The sequence below is a fragment of the Diabrotica virgifera genome, chromosome 6, assembly GCF_917563875.1.
Source record: "Diabrotica virgifera virgifera chromosome 6, PGI_DIABVI_V3a".
Classification (NCBI taxonomy): domain Eukaryota; kingdom Metazoa; phylum Arthropoda; class Insecta; order Coleoptera; family Chrysomelidae; genus Diabrotica; species Diabrotica virgifera.
In genome coordinates, this window is record NC_065448.1 from 170,809,083 (window position 1) to 170,828,705 (window position 19,623).

Below are 19,623 nucleotides of genomic sequence, written 5' to 3' on the forward strand. Positions count from 1 at the left end.
GTATAAACCTTATACGTATACACGTAAGAATCTTGCTATCGAGATTTATTCCTCTATTTTCCGATTCTAGTGGCTTCCAACTAAAGCATTATAATATACAGAATACAGGATACAGAAATAATCGTCTTCAACTATAGTAATGAAAAATCATTACAAACCAATCCGGAAACCGTTTCTAAAAAAATTTAAAAAAAATTATTCCTGACAACCTGTAAATGTTAGATTAGGTACTGAATTATACAGACACTACTTCTAACACAACCTTATTCCCAAGGTATATAAAGGTTTGTTTTATAAAAAAATCACAAAAAAAATATTGAAAATCCTTTATAAAAGGTATGTGTTTATTAGAATCCCTTAAAGGGCTACATCAAAATTACAGAACGTTTTCGATCAAAAAGATTATCATCAGTGCTGATACAGGTTTATTACATGTTAAGCCATCAAAAATACGCAAGAAGAATTGCTAACCATCGTCCGTAATGTGAGGACATATCCTTCAGATCAGCAACCCACGTTTCTTGTGAGGAGACATGCGATGCCTTAGGCCATATCTAGGATAATTTCATCCATCGATTGTAATTATACATAATAATGTAAATCTATCATAATTTTAAAATATTTAAAGGGTTTTTACCCACGTATTTTTAGTGGTTCGGCATGTGATAAAGGTGCATCAGCACTGATAATGGTCTGTTTAGATCCAAAACATTGTGTGATTTTGATGTAGCCCTTTAATGCATTTTAATAAATACAGGGTGATTGATTAGTGGGGTAAAGCTCAATAGCTCCGCTATAGTAATAGATAGCAATAAAAGTTAATAAAAAAAATGTTAGCCACCTTTGAGCTTCACATTACAAAATTACTTAGAATGTTACAGAGTGTTCGATAACATAGTGGCAGATCAAACTTTTGTTTTTTTAAATGGAACACCCTATATTTTATTTTATATTCGAAATTCTGTTAACTTCTCCATCACAAAAATATAAAGGTTTGTTATGTTATACAGGGTATTTACAAAGTTATAACCAATTTTTTATGAAAATCGTAATAAGTTCAACTGCCTGTTTTATCTATAATTGGGTGTCATATGCAGAAGCTTAACTTTTAAAACTTTTTTTATTAATTACTAGGTAGACTATACATTTGCAATTTATTTTCAATTTTGCAATTGATTATTTGTGTTTACCTTCATTGTTGTTATTATTATTTTAAATATATTGACCATTTATGTAATTTTAGTAAATTGGATTGTTATTGTTTTGTTTTCTTGACATTTATAAGCTTTTTCGATAAAATTGTACAATTTTTCATGACAAAAAGCATATTTCTATTCTATTCTATTCTATTCTGTAAATAAAAATAAGCACAAGAGCAATAGTTTATTCATGCCATATTTTTTTATTTATTGTCAAAATTTTCAAGAATTATTGACATTGCTAATTTTCTTTATATCAGATACAGGGTGAGTCAAAACGCAAGTACATTATTTTCTCAGTAATGTTAAATAGAACACCCTGTATTTTATATCATTATTAAAAAGTAACATTACCGTACTTTAATTTTTATATAACATTCCCTATGTCCAAATTTATTAGTTTTCGAGATATTTTCATTTATAAGAGGAAATTATTTTAGGTGTCTAAATTTATCTAAATTTTAAGTAAGCCATAACTGAATTGACAATTGACGATTACTAGTTATCAATCAATGTAACAAGTTAGCTAATAAACAAATAAAAATAATTTATTATTAATACATTTTATAAAAAAAAACACAACCACAATATGCAACATTTTTGAAACAATTAAAAACTAATTTTTTATGTAAATGCAACACATAAACAAGGAAAATTATTAATAAATTTTACAAAAAAACACACAAACATAAAATACAATATTTTGTGAAGACATTTAAACACTACTTTTGTATGTTAATGTAACAATGTAACTAATAAAGAACGAAACATAATTCGTCAGTGATACATTTTGCAAAAAAAAAGATGTTTGAAAAAATTAGAAGCTACTTTTAATAAAATATTTTTAATATTTAATTATATAAGGTGTTCAAAATTACCTCCTAACACATTTATTCACGCCTAAAAACGATCATTGAGTGAGCTACTTACTGTACGAAGCATTTGTAAATTACCACATCGAAATACACTTTGTATTCTATTTTTCATCTCATCCCTTGTTGTTTGAGGTATTTTATAAACTTCATTATTAACGTAACCCCAAAAACTCAGTCCAGTTTATTAAATTCTGGTGATTTGGGTGGCCACGCTACTGGTCCATTGAAAAATGAAAATATCTCGAAAACTAATAAATTCAGACATAACGAATGTTATTTAAAAATTAAAGTAGGTACGGTAATGGTACTTTTCAGTAGTGATATAAAATTCAGGGTGTTCCATTTAAAATTACTGTGAAAATAATGTACTTGCGTTTTGACTCACCCTGTATTTGATATAAAGAAAATTAGCAATATCGATCATTCTTGAAAATTCATTCCTGTTTTGCTTATTTTTATTTATGCAGGGAGTTGAAGTGTTTACGATTTTCTTACAAAATTAGTTGTAACTTTGTAAATACCCTGTTATGTATAACATAACAAACCTTTATATTTTTGTGATGGAGAAGTTAACTGGATTTCGAATTTAAAATAAAATATGGGTTGTTCCATTTAAAAAAAACATAAGTTTGGTCGGCCACTTTGTTATCGAACACCCTGTAACATTTTAACAAATTTTGTAATGTGAAGCTCAAAGGTGGCTAAAATTTTTGTCGTTAACTTTTATTGCTATCTATTACTATAGCGGATCTATTGAGTTTTACCCCACTAATCAGCACCCTGTATAATATAATTTTTAAATATTGGATTTTCACTAGTAATACCACTAGAGGTCAAATTATTTCCGGAAATTTTTTTAAGATCATGAATATTTTGAAAATTTCCCGAGTCGCAGACGAGGGAAATTTTCTAAAAATATTCATGATCAAAAAAAAAATTTCCGGATATTAATTTGACTTCGCGTGGTATTCGGTAATAAAATTCCACACCAAATTTGCATTTTTAAATCCAAAGCTGCATGAACAGATTAATAGCGCGCCATAGCTTTGTTAGCAATTATTTAGGCTTTCAAATTCGTAATTTCTACTCATTGTAGTTGCATGGGAATACCATTTCAAGATAGAAAATAGTATATTATTCAATTTTACATAAGTTTTGAGTAACTACAAGTGATAGAAAATGAATCAAAACTAAATTATGTAAACAAATAAAAACCAGTCTGTCAAAAATGTTCTGTTATTGTAAACGTCAAAAAATTTCCACTATAATTCGCTGTTGGGTACCCCACGAGCAAAAAATTTCCGATAAAATACCTCCGTTGCCATGGTGATCTGTCAAAATAACGTATTTTGATTGGTTCAAAATTACAGGTGTGGAATTTTCACTAGTAATACCACTAGAGGTCAAATTATTTCCGGAAATTTTTTTGAGATCATGAATATTTTGAAAATTTCCCGAGTCGCAGACGCGGGAAATTTTCTAAAAATATTCATGATCAAAAAAAAAATTTCCGGATATTAATTTGACTTCGCGTGGTATTCGGTAATAAAATTCCACACCAAATTTGCATTTTTAAATCCAAAGCTGCATGAACAGATTAATAGCGCGCCATAGCTTTGTCAGCAATTATTTAGGCTTTCAAATTCGTAATTTCTACTCATTGTAGTTGCATGGGAATACCATTTCAAGATAGAAAATAGTATATTCTTCAATTTTACATAAGTTTTGAGTAACTACAAGTGATAGAAAATTATTTTTTGGCGTTTTTAAAACTAAACTACGCAAAATTGAAAGTACTGAATGGGAAAAGGGTAAATAAATTAGTGTCTAAATATTATATATATATTATTAGACATAGAAACTTAATTGAAAATATTCAAAGTCCTGCATTTTTGCCATTAAGAAGAGAGGAGGTGTCCGAAGAATATAGAAAACATCTTAGCTTTGTAACTAAAATGAATCAAAACTATATTATGTAAACAAATAAAAACCAGTCTGTCAAAAATGTTCTGTTATTGTAAACGTCAAAAAATTTCCACTATAATTCGCTGTTGTGTACCCCACGAGCAAAAAATTTCCGATAAAATACCTCCGTTGCCATGGTGATCTGTCAAAATAACGTATTTTGATTGGTTCAAAATTACAGGTGTGGAATTTTCAATAAAATTGTTTGTTTTATGTATTTTCAGTAAGCTATTTAAAGTTAGTTTATACAAATAAACCTTTTGTTTCAGAATCAGTAGTAGCCTTCGACTCACACCTCCGAGGACCGTCATTCGTAATGGAGCCTCCTTCAAGACTGGAATTTTCAAACTCAAGCGGGGGATGGCTAGATTGCTCAGCGTCTGGCAGTCCTCAACCTTCTATAGACTGGCTCTCCGTTGATGGCACGTCGGTCGGCGACATATCAGGAATACGAAGGGTCCTGAGAAACGGAACGTTATTTTTACAACCCTTCGCTGCTCAGTCTTATAGACAAGACGTCCACAGTACTGTGTATAGGTGTATAGCAAGTAATAGCGTAGGGAGGATTATCAGCAGAGATGTCCAAGTTAGAGCTGGTAGGTACAGATTTTTTATGTTTTAATGATTTTGAATTTAAACACAATCGTTAAATATTCGCGAGTTATGTCCATCAGTTTCGTCTGCTTAAAACCTAAAAAATAGCCTTTTCAAAGGTTAAGAGCTTTAACTTAAATCTAAGTCCATTGAGACCTCATTACGATAGCTAATAAAATAATTATAATGTGATTTATAAACTTCAGATACTAGTATTATACAATCTAGAAAAACACTAGTAACATCATGTAAGTAGAAAAGCTATTGAATGGTCTTTTAGAAGACCAAAAAAAAAGAACACAATTTTTAGTTTATTCGTAAAACTTAATCTCTGGGCGAATATTACTTACTTAGTCCTAAGCTTTTCTACCTTTAGGTGTAAGGCTGGTGGGGTTGAGTTTGGAATTGTATGTAGTCTCCATGCTTTCCGATCTTGCATTAGGTTTCTTGCACTTTCCAATGTCAATCCCTTCTTCTCGACTTCTTTCCTGCTTTCATCAACCCACATAACTCTTGGTCTTCCTCTTTTGTTTTTCTCCTGCACTCTCGTTTAGAACACTCGTTTTGTTAGCCTCTCGTTCGACATTCTACACACGTGCCCGAACCATCTAAGTTGTCCCTCCACTATTTTTTCATTGATTGGTTCTAGTTTTAGGTTTTGTCTAAGTGTTTCGTTTCGTATTTTGTCTGTCCTTTTTCTGTTGGCTTTTTTTCTCAGGAACCTCATTTCCATAACATTGACTCTGGATTTTTGTCCCCCCGTCAATGTCCATGTTTCGCTGCTACACATTATTGTTGGTCTTACTACTGATTTAACGACTGCCGTTTTTACTTTCTCCGGTATCTCTTTTTTCCCCAAAAATGTTGTTTTCATAGTGTTAATTAAGCTTCCTGTTCGTCCCATTCTCTCGTTTATTTCCTTGTCTTGTTTACCATTTGATTCGATTCTTACTCCCAGGTATTTAAAATATTCCATGAGCTCTAGTTGTTTCCCGTCTAATTATATTTCGTGTGTCTTCTTCGTATTTGAAATTATCATTGTTTTTGTTTTCTCTGTATTAATTTACATATTTAAGTTTGATAGTTCTTCTTCTAGGATTTCAAGATTGTTCTGTAAGTCTTCTCTATTTTCTGCTATCAATACCATGTCGTTTGCAAATAGTAGCTCCGATAGTTGAGTCCGTTTCATTTGCCAGTATCCTAATGTTAGTTTTCTCATTCTTCTCTTGGCTTCCTTTATCGCCTCATCCAGTATCACTGAGAATAGCAGTGGACTTAGCACGCATCCCTGTTTGACGCCTTGACTTGTAGTAAATTCTCTGGATTCCTCGTTACTGGCTCTTACTGTATTTGTATTATTTTTGATCATATCCTTTATTACTTCTATTATGTGTCTGTCGACTCCCCTTTCTTTTAGTGTCTTCCATACGTCCCTATTTCGGATTCTGTCAAACGCCTTTTCCAAGTCAATGAAGCACATATGTATCTCTCTATGGGTGAATATTAAACGGCACTAACCTTGAGATCAACGTAGTTAATATTTTAAAAATCTTACGGCATAATCCGTTTCAATACAACCTCAAGAGTGTAACAGAAGCACGTGGTTTTACTTTGCTCTATGAAAAGAACTGATGCAGAAAATAAATTGCTTCAACTAGTATCCAAAACCTATAAAAATCTATCTTTTGTTTGTTATTTATAGAAAAAAAAACACCAAATACAAAATATTAGGACAGTCAATGAGGGTATTTGGTTCCGAATTCCATCCTACTACATCGATTTACTTGATATTTTCACAGTAAACAGGGACTAGCTCAAAAAAACAAAGTCTACCCTACGCCGATGTGCGCTTTTATCTTGGGGGTGGTTCCCACCCCTTTTCGGGGGTGAAATATGTTTTGGTTAAAATAGCCACAGAAGAGGCTAGAGAACCTTATTTTAAGCAAAAACTATAATTATTTTTTGAAAACTCAATATTTTTTGAGTTATTCGTGGTTGAAAATTGGTCATTTTCATTGAAAAAGTGACACCTTTTCGGACGGATTTTTGAGAAACTTTGCATCTAACAAAAAAAGTATAGAAAATATTTCTGTATGTTATAAAAAAACAAAGAGATTCGTTCCTTCATAAATCTTCTAGTTAAAATACAAAGAGGGATATGGTAGGTAAGAAGAGTTTGTTTTTTTGCTACATGCTCAAATCGGTGTATTCAACTTGAAATAACAGAGAAACTGTCGATTTTAGGTATATAATGATACTAATAGCTTTTGTAGTGCTTGAAAAGACCTTTAAAATGAGCAAACTAAATGTAGATTACATTCAAACTAAGCGAGATATTCTGCAAAGAATTTGATGACTAATGTATTTTAAGAAGAAATGAGAAGTATATTTAATCCCTCATCCATCAGAATTTAAATACATCGTTTTTCTTCTACAATAATTTTTATTATACTTTAATTTCTATTTTCAAAAAGTTTGACTGGATTAAAATGAATGGATTTTGAAAAAAATAAGATCAAATTATAGAGCGCATTTTTAAATTTTCTTAAAAATCTTCCGTTTCCTTCATGTAACTCGAAAAAGATGAGAGATACGAATAAAAGATACCACGCAAAAATGTATGGCTTTTTCAGATACAAATTTCCTTTTTATTTTTCGTTACTCTATCTCTTATCATTTTCAAGTTACATGGAGAGAAAGGAAGATTTTTAAGTAAATTTAAAAATGCGCTGTATAATTTGATTTTTTTTTTCAAAAACCATTCATTTTAAACCCGTCCAACTTTTTGAACATATAAATAACACTATGATAAAAGGTATTGTCGAAGGAAAACGATGCATTTACATTTTGGTGGATGGGGGATAAAATTATTCTTAGTTTTTCTTAAAATACATTAGTTATCAATTTTTTTTGCAGCATATCTCACTTAGTTATAAAGTAGTGGACCTTTAACATAGCTCATTTTAAAGGTCTGTTCAAGCACTACAAAAGTTATTGGTAGCATTATACAAATAAAATCGACCGTTTCTCTGTTATTTCAAGTTGAATACACCAATTTGAGAATGTACCAAAAGACAAACTATTTTCACCTACCATATCTCTTTTTGTATTATAACTAAAAGATTTGTGAAAGCAAGCGTCTCTTTGTTTTTTTATAACTTACAAAAATGTTTAATATAGTTTTTTAGTTAGATGCATAGTTTTTAAGGTATTTGCAAAAAACCGTTCGAATAGGTGTTATGTTTCAATGAAAATTTTTTGCTCAATTAGAAATCCAATGAAATCAATTAATTTGTGGTCATCTGATTGAATACAACCAATAAAACCAACATTATACTGAAAACAGATCCCATGGGCTGTTTTCACTCAATCATGTAGCTATGAATACCTACATTTCGTTTCATTTCGATTTTGACATTTCAAATATTCAATATTTCAAAATGTCACGATTTGGTTGTAATACTGATGAGAATATTAATGAAATTATCGAATCAAATATACCAAAGAATACTGTTTACAGTAAAAAAATTTTATGGAAAGCGTTTATGGACTTTTGCAATGATAGAAAATATGAATTAGATGGAAATCGGACGGTGGAAGAATTGTTAATTGCACATTTAAATAAATTGTTTCTGCTCTGTATTTTTTTTTTCATAACCAGCAAAAAGTTTTCTATCCGAATAACCCTCGAACATTGATAAATGCTCAAAAATTTTTTAACAACTTTCTCAAGCTTGTTGCTTACAGGCAACAGACCTCCGCCTACGGCGTCGGTCTGTTTCCAAGCAACAAGCTTTCGAAATCTGTTATAAAATTTTTTCGAACAATTATCAATGTCCTTGGGTTATTACTACTGAAAATGGCCAATTTTCAACCACGAATATCTCAAAAAGTATTAAGTTTTCAAAAAAAAATATAGCCCAATTTTTGCTTAGAAATAGGTTCTCTAGCGAATTCCGTGGTAATTTTAACCAGAAAATTGTCTACCCCTCAGAAGGGGTGGGAACCACCCCCAAGATAAAAGCACACATCGGCATAGGGTAGACTTTGAATTAGGAGATAAATAGAGGCTAGGCCCAAAATGTTATTAAAATCCATGCAGTAGGATAGAATTCGGAGGAAATATCCTATTCTTGCTCCTATTGACTGGCGTATATGTGATTGTATGTGATTGATATGATCGTGCATGGGTATTCTTTCATTTTTCCGACTATATAAATTAAAAATGAATAAACATTTTTAATTTCTTTGCAACCCGAAACTGCAGTCGTATTGTATTTCTAGTTCAATCAGAGAGTGCAGCAAGTAACTCTACCGGTTTCGGGGCTTCTCAGCACCTCATCAGGAGGTACATTATGCTCTTCTCTCTGTATGAATCAGGATAATACTCCGAGAGCAGTCACGGATTGCAACAATCGAAATGACAGGGATGTACTAGCGACATCTGCTAGAAAAAAGTTTAAGTTTTTAATCTAATATCTGGTTACACCATCCGAGGCTTTTAGGAGGAGAGAGCTAGAGCAAGATCGAAAATGAGGGCGATAATGAGCAATAATGAGAAATATCGAAAACGAGCAATTGAACTGGTTTGGCCACAGAGAGAGAATGGAGCAAAAGAGACTAAAAAAGAAGGTACAGCTGGTTCCTAAAAAAACTGATCCGACTCTTAGGAAGATTTGATCATTTTGAGCAATATATTTGATTGGTCTGACATTATATTATATTTATTATGACAGATAAATAATAAAATAAACAAACAACAAACAACTGATTACATAAAATATGTTAATTCATATATTTCTTTTTACTTAGCTAATGCCTCTACAACTAATGGCCATTGGCATGGTAGGTACGGTGAATTTTTGCAGTTAGGTACCTAGTGTTAAGTGTAGTGTGTGTGTTGATTAAGTGTCTTGTTACTTTGCAAAGTCAACGTCATTGTCTTTGCAAAGAGACGCTAATTGTATCCGAACGTCTGCGGTCCCTCCGGTGAGTACCGATCCCACAATAGTCCATGGCGCATCTGTTTCGAGATGGACGTTGAGAGGTGACTCAAATTTTTTTGCAGAAATTGCTTGAAAATAACTTAGATAATAATATTTGAGCTATCCTCCCACTCAAAATGGTCCTGGACATTGTTTAAATAATCAAAATATTAAAATATGAAGGAAAATTTCTATTTTTTATTGGTTTTTTGATTATAACTTTAAAACTATTCATTTCTGAGAAAAGTTTTGTACTGACATAAAAGTTGCGTAATTAAATTTCTTATTAAATTGGTTAAAAATTCAAAAAATCACCCTTGTTGCAAGAGTCACCCTTGTTGCAAAATAGCAATAATTGCGAAATAAAAAACATACAAAAACAAGTATTCGCATTTTACGTTTTTCAACCATTTATGCTACAGTTAGGATCTTCATATTTCACCCAGAAAAACTTTATGATATAGTGAAACAACACTATAAATTTCATTAAGATCGGTTTAACAGATTTTGCAAAATAAATTTTGCAATCCAGCTTTTGCAAAAAAAATTATTTTTTTTAAATTGTTGCAGGACTAAAAATAAAGCAGATAGCAAGTTGAATTTTTTTTTTTGCTTATGGAAGTGTACTGTACCGTTCATTTGCAATTTGCAACATTAAAATCAATTAGTTACCACGGCGCGGCGTCAGGATATTTTTTTAAATAAACATTAATTTTTGGTGCTACGCGCAGGACAGCGGTGTTCGATTCACACAAGTTGATTTCCACCATAATTTCTTCCAATTTTTATCTAATATATTATTTTCTTACTCTATATTTTGTTGTATTTTAATGTTTTAGTTCCACAGAAATCAAACTAATTTTATTATTGTTTGTGAAATATTGTTTAAGCAATTGGATATGTTTAAAAATAATAAACTTTTATTCTCTAAGTTAAAATATATGAACAAAGAAAGTTTTTGCTAAAAAAGTGTTATTTCAAAGGATACAGTATGTGTTTTTATTTTGCGATAAACAAATTTATTTATTTATATCGAAATGTAATAAAAATTAAAATGTATCAATCATTATCAAAGTTCATTGGAATGCCCAATCAGAGCAAACTATCCGCTGTCCTGCGCGTAGCACCAATAATAATTCATGTTTATTTAAAAAAATTCCTGACGCCGTGGTAGTTAATCGATTTTAATTTTGCAAATTTCGAATGAAAGGTACAGTACACTTCTATACGTAAAAAAAATTTCAACTTGCTCTCTGCTTCATTTTTAGTCCTGTAACTAATTTTTTTTTGCTAAAGCTGGATTGCAAAATTTAATGAAATTTACAGTATTATTTAACTGTATCATGAGGTTTTTCTGGGTGAAATATGAAGGTCCTAAGTGTAGCGTAAATGGTTGAATAATGTAAAATTCGAGTACTTGTTTTTGTATGATTTTTTCAGAATTATTGCTATTTTGCAACAAGAGTGACTATTTATTAAATTTTTGGCAAATTCTTTATTGTAGGACATTTAATTACGCAACTTTTATATTAGTACAACTTTTCTCGGAAATGAATACTTTTAAAGTTATAATCAAAAAACGAAGAAAAAAATCTAATTTTTCCTTCACTTTTTGACATTTTGTTTATTTAAACAATGTTCCGGGCATTTTTGAGAGGAAGGATAACTCAAATATTATTACTTGAGTTATTTTCAAGCAATTTCTGCACAAAAATTTGAGTCACCTCTCAACGTCCAAATTTACTAAGATTTTTACAGATGGTCTACAAGGACAGAAACTATTTTATAATTTATTAATTTATAATAAACGAAAAATTTCTGACCCTAGTGAGATTCGAACTCACGACTATTCGGAACTTTCGCTCTTAGGCGACTGAAAGGTAGGCGCTCTTACCACTGAGCCACAGAGGGGGTTAATTCATAAATTGTAATAATTATTAGGGTCTAAATTTTGATATTATTTTGAATTCCTGCATTTTATAAAGAGTATATAAATGATAGTTTTTACATAAAATAGGATTGTCCAGATTTAGCCATACGGCTTACACTCCCTCTAAGGGGAAAATTGACTCATCCCAGATACCTACGTTATCAAAATGATTGAGCTCTGGTGGGATTCTTTTCGTGTTTTCGAGCCCTAGGTGACTTGGTATGCTGGAATTTCTCCCAGAAATTTTCGTACGCATCTGGCCGTCGTAAGTAGTACAGTTTTCTGCATGGTCTTATAAAGGTGTTCATTTAGACCCAGCTTTTTTATGCTTTCGAGGAGGGTCTTCGGAATAACTCCAGTAGTAGAGATAATAATTGGTATCGTCTGGGTACTTTGAATTCTCCATTGCCTTCGTATTTGAATTTCCAGATCTCTGTACTTGGCGATCTTTTCAGTAAATTTACTAAGTAGATTATTTTTGTTAGGTATCGCCACATCAATTAGTGTTGTCTGTCTTGTTAATTTATTAACTAGTACGAGATCTGGTCTATTATGTGCCACTGTTTGGTCTGTGAGCACAGTGCGGTCCCAGTATAGCTTGTAGTTGCCATCCTCAAGCATACTCTCAGGGACGTATTGATAATACGGGAGATGATCCGTTTGTAGAAGTCCCAGCTTGATAGCTATCTCTTGAGAAAGGATTTTTCCCACTGCGTCATGCCGTTCCTTGTATTCAGTTGCAGCAAATGCCTGGCAGTCCCCTGTAAGATGTTGGATGGTTTCTTGGGCTTGACATCCATATCGGCATCTGTCGTTTTGAACCTGAGGGTCTTTGATGATATCTTTCAGGTAATTTCTAGTTGGTATAACCTGATCCTGAATGGCCAGTAATGAAACCTCCGTTTCAGGAAACATCTTTCCTGATGTCAACCAATAGTTCGACGCTGTATTGTCGACATAGTCTTGGCTGACCTCATTGGGATGTCGCCCGTGCAGAGGTTTACCCTCCAGGTAAAAAGTTTTTCGTCTTTAGTGAGGTGGTTTATGCGCATTTCTGGTTCCCTCAGTTTGATCGGTGTTGTGTCATCTACTGCGCAAATAGCTTGATGTAGAGTAGATGTCTCAGCTTGCATCTCAAAATTAGTTCTTAAATTAGCAATTTGTTTTTCTAATTGCTCACCTATATCCATAAGTCCTCTTCCTCCCAGATTCCGTGGTAATGTTGTTCTTTCTACTGCACTTTTAGGATGGTGTTTTTGTGCCTTTGTGAGGTGTGTTCGTACTTTTCGCTGAAGATTTTCTATATCTGTTTTTGTCCACTTAACAATACCAAATGAATAGCTAAGTGCGGAACAAGCGTAGGTGTTTAGTGCCTTAAACAAATTTTTACCGTTAAGCTGTGAACGAAGCAGCTGTTTTATCCTTCGTATAAACTCAGAAGTTATTTCAGTTTTCATTTGCTTATGGTCAATTTTCCGCGCCTGCTTTCCGCTCCAAGATATTTGTATATATCATTTTCACCCATGGCCTCGACGTTCTGGCCATTTTGCATATCGAATCCACCGGGCTGTACCTTTCCTCTGACTATATTCAAAACACGGCACTTGTCTAGGCCGAACTGCATATTAATATCATTAGAGAATGTTTCTACTGTTTTTAGCATCTGCTCTAGATTGTCTCGAGTAGAAACCATTAATTTCAAATCATCCATATACAACAGATGATTAAGCTTCGCTAGTACAGTATTGTTGTTTTTAATGCTAAGACCTGAGTCAGTGGAGTTTAATAGCTGTGATAGAGGGTTCATAGCCAAACAGAACCACAATGGACTCAGCGAGTCTCCTTGAAACAGGCCCCGGTTGATTGCGATATTTTCCGTTTCGATATTGTTTTCACCAGGTATTTGGAGGTGAATTTTAGTCTTCCAACTTTTCATTATATGCCTTAAAAAAGTCGCTATGTTATCATCGACTTTGTATATTCTTAATATATCTATAAGCCATTCATGCGGCACTAAATCAAAGGCCTTTTTGTAGTCAATAAAAGCAGTAAAGAGGTTCCTTTTTTTGGTGAATGCCTGGTTAGAAATGACTGAGTCGATCATAAGTTGTTCTTTACAACCCATAGAACCCTTAGCGCATCCTTTCTGTTGAGGCTCTATGATATTGTTTAGAGCACAGTGTTGGTAGATATGCCGGGTTATACAGAATGTGACCAATTTATACAAAGTTGGAAGACAAGTAATTGGGCGGTACTTGGCTGGATCTTGGGTGTTATTTTGATCCTTCGGTATTAAATAAGTGGTTCCCTGAGTTAGAAATGATGGTATTTCCTGCGGGTTAGAAATAACATGATTAATTAATGTTGATAAGCACTCATGAATGCTCCAAAACTTCTTAAGCCAGAAGTTCTGGACTCCGTCTTGTCCAGGAGATTTCCAGTTATTAAGCTCTTTGATGATATTTGAGACCTCTTCAGTAGTGAATGGTTCGTAGTTAGCTGTGACGTAGTGGTGACAGTTGTGCGTCGTATCTTCTATCCAGCCAGCATTGTTGTTAAGAGCAGCTGGTGTGGAAAGTTGATTTCCCCAAAACTCATGAATCTCTTCCTGGCTTGGGTAAGACTTGTCTACAGTTTCTACGGTGGAGTTCAGTTTTCGGTAGAACGCCTTCTCAGAGTTCTCAAAAAGTGCATTGTCACATTTTCGGTTGTTACTAACTTTATACCTTCTTAATCGTCCTGAATAGACGGAGAGTTTTTGTTTTAATGTATCCAGACACTGTTGGGTTGTGTTATTTTCTAGATCGTATCTCGAGTGTCTTGCAGTGCTCTGCATTATTTTTTCAGCTCTCTTAATGACTTTTCTACTTGTTACACCTCTTATATATTCTGTGACTTGACCAATATCCCTACGCAGTAATTAAATTTTTCCGAGAAATCTTTTTTCCCAGGGTGCAATTCTGTTAATAGGGTTGTTATTATTTTTATTATTATTAAGGAATAAAACAAACGACTTAACACAACAATATAATAAATTAAGAATTGTAACCAAATTAAAAGATAACTGGGCACTATCAGAGGTAGCAAAAGATTTTAACATAAGCAGAACCACAATTTTTCTATTAATAAAAAATGGAGGGAACAAGAAACTCTCGAAAGAAAGCGAGGTTCTGGAAGACCGAAACTATATTAAATTTATGTATGTAACAAAATATTTTGTAATATCACCATCAGCATTGATAACAGCTTGTAGTCTTCGGCCTAACTGCGTGAAAGGAACTATGAAATTGTCTTCTTCAGAGGGCTCTTCCCAAACCTGTTGTATACCGTGCCACAGCTCTTCAGTAATTTGAGGTAAAAAATTACGCCGATACAACCGTTTTATAATAACACCCCACACTTTCTCGATTGGGTTTAAATCTGGAGTGTAGCTGGGCCATGGTAAGGTTTTGATGTTGTTATTCTGGAGCCACTGGTTTATTATATTTGCAGTGTGAACTGTTCTACACTGGGAAACACGATGTTTTCTAGAATATTTAGATAAGTCTGCCCAACAAACCTGCCATCAATACGCCATACCATTCCCATTACAATTCTGCGCCAAGTTGTTGTTTTTCTTCCCGGAAACTGTGACACAATTCTTGTAGTTTTCGCATCTTTAGAAGGATTCTCTTCTAATCTCTCCAAAAGCGTACGATGTTCATGAGTGGTAGATATTTTTGGTCTTCCAGAACCTTGCTTTCTTTCGGGAGTTTCTTGTTTTTTCCACCTTTTATTAATATTAAAAACTGTTGTTCTGCTTACGTTAAAATGATTTGCTACGGCAGATAGTGACCAACCATCTCCTAATTTCGTTACAATTCTTGCTTTTATGCCCGGTTGCACCAACAGATCTTAAGCTTTAGTCGAGAATATCATAAGAATTAATATAATATAATTATAATATATTACAATAAGAATACCATAATATAATAATAGATATAATTGAAAATAAGGCAAGAATCTAAAGTTATGGTGCAACGTAAGTGATACTCAATGAGGCCCTATCTATAAGTAGAGCTTAGGTAAGCTGGAGCTTAAGATCTGTTGGTGCAACCAGGCATATGTTCTTTGCTAGCATGTGGAGCCATTTTTTGAGGTTGAACAGAATGAGTTATCTTCTTCTTCTTCTTTTTGTTTTTGGTCTCGCTGCAAGGTGATTACCAGCACAATTTATAGGCGATCTTGTTTTAGTCTGGCTCTAAGCCATACCAAAATCGCTGACTGTGTTGTCAGAAGCTTTTGATGAGGTGTGATATAATTAAATGAGATTAATTTGGTTAGGTTAAGTATGATTATAACATAAATTAAATAACAAATTTTAATATTTGGCAGTGACAATGACAGTATGTAAATAATAAGTAATTATCCTTTAAAATACACTGCTCAATTTTCTACAAAATACGCTTTAAGAGTCGCATCAGCTTTTTTAGGAACCAGCTATACATGAAGCCAAAATGGGAAGCAGAAGAAAAAATGGAAAGCGGAATGGATACACCAAATCTATGATAAAGGTGGAAATAGAGACATAAATATAAGGCATATGAAGAACTTGGCGGAACTTTACATCCGATGCCGATGCCCTGCATGGCACTATGGATTATCAGAAAGAAGAAAAAAACAATACAGAAAACATAGTATGAAACATCGCTCTAATCTACAGTACCGCAAACTGTACTCTTTTGTACAGATTTCGATAAAACTCTAAAGATAACATTAAAAACTTGCAAGAGTTTGGATCGAAAGGTCCGAATGTCGTGAGTTCGAATCTCACCAGGGTCAGAAATTTTTCGTTTATTATAAATTAATAAATGAAAATAGGTTCCGTCCTTGTGGGATCGGTACTCACCGGAGGGACCGCAGACTTTCGGATACAATTAGCGTCTCTTTGCAAAGACAATGGTGTTGACTTTGCAAAGTAACAAGACACTTACTCAACACACACACTACACATGACACTAGGTACCTAACTGCAAAAATTCACAGTACCTACCATGCCAATGGCCATTTGCAAAGGTAAAACAGTATATGTGAAAAAAATCAATTTTTGAATTTGCCGCCGAAACTGGGTTATTTTTTTGCTCTTTCTTATGCATTTTTAGTTTATTTCTATCTCATTTAGTTTTCAAAATGTGACACTGGTATAACAGTATATGAGTACGTGTACTTGCGTCTCTGCTATGGTAAAACAGTATATTCGACAAACTCTACAAAGGCAGAATAGTGTTATATCTATTTTTTGAAACTCTACTGGTAAAACAGGATATATGTGGTATATGCTGTTATACGGTAACATATTTCATTAAAACGGTGTCATAATTTCAATGGTAAAATAGTAAAAAATGTCTTATACTCTTTTACCATAGTATGACCAATGGGAATTTTTATCTGCCCCGACGGTATATACGTATAAAGTCTTTTTATACTCTTTGGGTATACTGGAAAAATGGTAAAACAGTATATGTCACTTTACAAGCACATTTGAAAAAGCTATACCTATTTGGTGTCGTAATAATTATTATTATTATAATAACATACTTCTTTATATTCCAAATTTCACTTGTCTAACTTTACAAATGACAAAACGGCACAGTAAAAAAACAAAAAGTCATTTATTTCAAAACTCACTTTTTTCACACATACTCTTTTACCTTTGCAGGCAAGCAGTTGTCGAATAATTAGCTAAAAAAAGTAAAAAACATTAAAAACTTAAATTGTACTGTTTACTTCATATTTTTTAAACATAATTTTTTAATGAACAGTGGTAGAATTAATTTCCTTTACAAATATTTAAATATTTAAAGATTTGTCTATGTATAGAGAAAGAGAAGGGTACTGTCCACTTCTTTGGCGTAAAAAATACCGAGCGATATTAAATCATTCTGGATATATCGGCAGGCTCTCGTACACATATCCCGATTAGGCCTTTAATAGGTCCCTTAAAAATGACTATTAAGCTGTTACATAATAGCTGTGTAGAAATAAATTACGATTTTTAATTACACGATGTCGCATCGAATTTGGGTTTCAATTTAACAGAACGGAATTTAAATTAGAAACAGGAAAAACAAAAATGAAAAAGCGGTTCCAGCACTGAAAAATGAAAAAGCATTTGCGTTTGACTGCTTCCCAATCAATTAATCTAAATTGCTGAGAATCTGTTTATGAAGTTTTTTAATTTTTCTTTTATTTCCAGTTACCCAAATACAATTTATTATTAAAGGAATACTAATTAAATAATCTAAACTTGCAAACAAATACGCCAAGTTATCACAAGACACACGAAATCTATTAAATTTCTGTATGCGTAATTGTATTACTCGATACTTTCGGATAAATTTATAGTATATTATTCAACAAACATGTAACGATTGCTATTACTCACGATGATTAAGTTTGCGACACGAGCCGAAGACGAGTGTCGTAATTCATCAGATCGAGTAATAGCCATTACATGCGAGTAGAATACTATACTTTTTCTACGACATTCTTATTATACCTATAATTTATTAATTTTATAGAATCTTCAACCACGCTCGATTGAAATTAAAATCTCCAAAAACAAAAAATGTAGTTCACTAATAGTACGCGGCTGAATAATTGGTTGCCTACTATTAGGAGGCGTATTCGCTATGTGCAAATTCGAAGGAGATACATTATTATTCATATATAAACTTCAAATAAAATTACTCAAAACTTTATTTAATACAATAATTAATGTAATTTATATCAATAAATCATCTTAGAAAATTTTTTAATCGATTTTTAGTGTAAACGATGGGCCAGTACCTATATGTTTTACGGTTAAAGTTCGTAATTTGAACATTCAGATTGAGGTAAACAAAAAGTGTACATAAAAGGTAAACATAACAGTGTGTCTGCGTAACTTGGAACCATATGGGAAACTTTTTTAATATGAATATTACGAAAAATAGTAGTTCATTATAAAGTGATCTGCATGGTCTAAAACCTAAGACGCAATCATCAGATATCAAATTTTATTAATAGTATACGAGGTATGTCAAAAAATATGAATTTCGCTCAAGATTAAAGTGCCTTTATATTTCACAATATCGAAAATTGTTATTAAAAAAAGTTTTTGGAATTAAAAGTTATGTTTTAATCTGCATTTACATCCTTCTATCTGAAAAAATTTCTCTGAAAAAAAAATCTGAAAATTTTCCTCAAATTACGGACACCCAACATCATTTTTTTATGATAGCTCCGTTATTATTAATTTTACGAAAAAAGTTATTCTTTATAAAAAGTTCTGCATAGTCTAGCAACCAAGATACAATTACAATATATCAACTTTTACCAATTTTATACGAGGTATGTCAAAAAATATGATTTTCGCTATAGAGTAAAGTATCTTTATTTTTCACAATATTGAAATTTTTTTTTATAAAAGTTGTTTGGAATTAAAAACTATGTTTCAATATGCAATTGCAACCGTCTAGTTGAAATATTGTGAACTATAAAGGTATTTTACTCATGAGCAAAATTCATGTTTTTTGACATACCTAGTATAAAATTGAAAAAAATTGATATTATATGATTGCATCTTAGTTTTTAGACTATTCAGACAACTTTATAAAGAATAATTTTTTTTTCGCAAAATTAATAATAACGAAATTACTGGTTACTCTGAGATGACTCGCCCTCAGATTCAGAGACCTCGTTACCCAAATGCCATAGGATTTTCTTTCTGAGAGTGGTGATAAAACGTTTGGATGATCTGTCTTTCAATTGTGTATAAATTTCAGTTAACATATCGTGTAATCGAATTAGGTCGGAAGTAAAATCTTGAATAATTATATCAATAGGATTTTGCCCGCCACTAATATTGCTTATAAGAAGATTCAGTTGGTCAAAATTGGGGACAAATGCGGGTGAATGATTTTCGATAAAATTTTTGGCAGGTTCAAGGTTATACGATTTTGATGATTTCGTTGCTACATGCTACTCGTTGCTTTTAATCTTCTTGGCTTTAAGTTTAGATGAAGGTACAGTAAAGGGTTTTTCTGTATTACTTG

At 32.4% G+C, this 19,623-nt stretch overlaps 1 protein-coding gene across 3 annotated transcripts in view; it reads left to right on the forward strand.

Moving 5' to 3' along the window:
• The window catches only part of LOC114329496 (cell adhesion molecule Dscam2), a 1,422,998-nt gene that overhangs the window by 466,580 nt on the left and 936,795 nt on the right, over positions 1-19,623 (forward strand). For all 3 annotated transcript variants that reach the window (XM_050654329.1, XM_050654330.1, XM_050654331.1), the window contains exon 2: positions 4,309-4,635. In XM_050654329.1, coding sequence (XP_050510286.1) covers positions 4,309-4,635 — 327 coding nt within the window. The remainder of the gene's footprint in view (positions 1-4,308; positions 4,636-19,623) is intronic.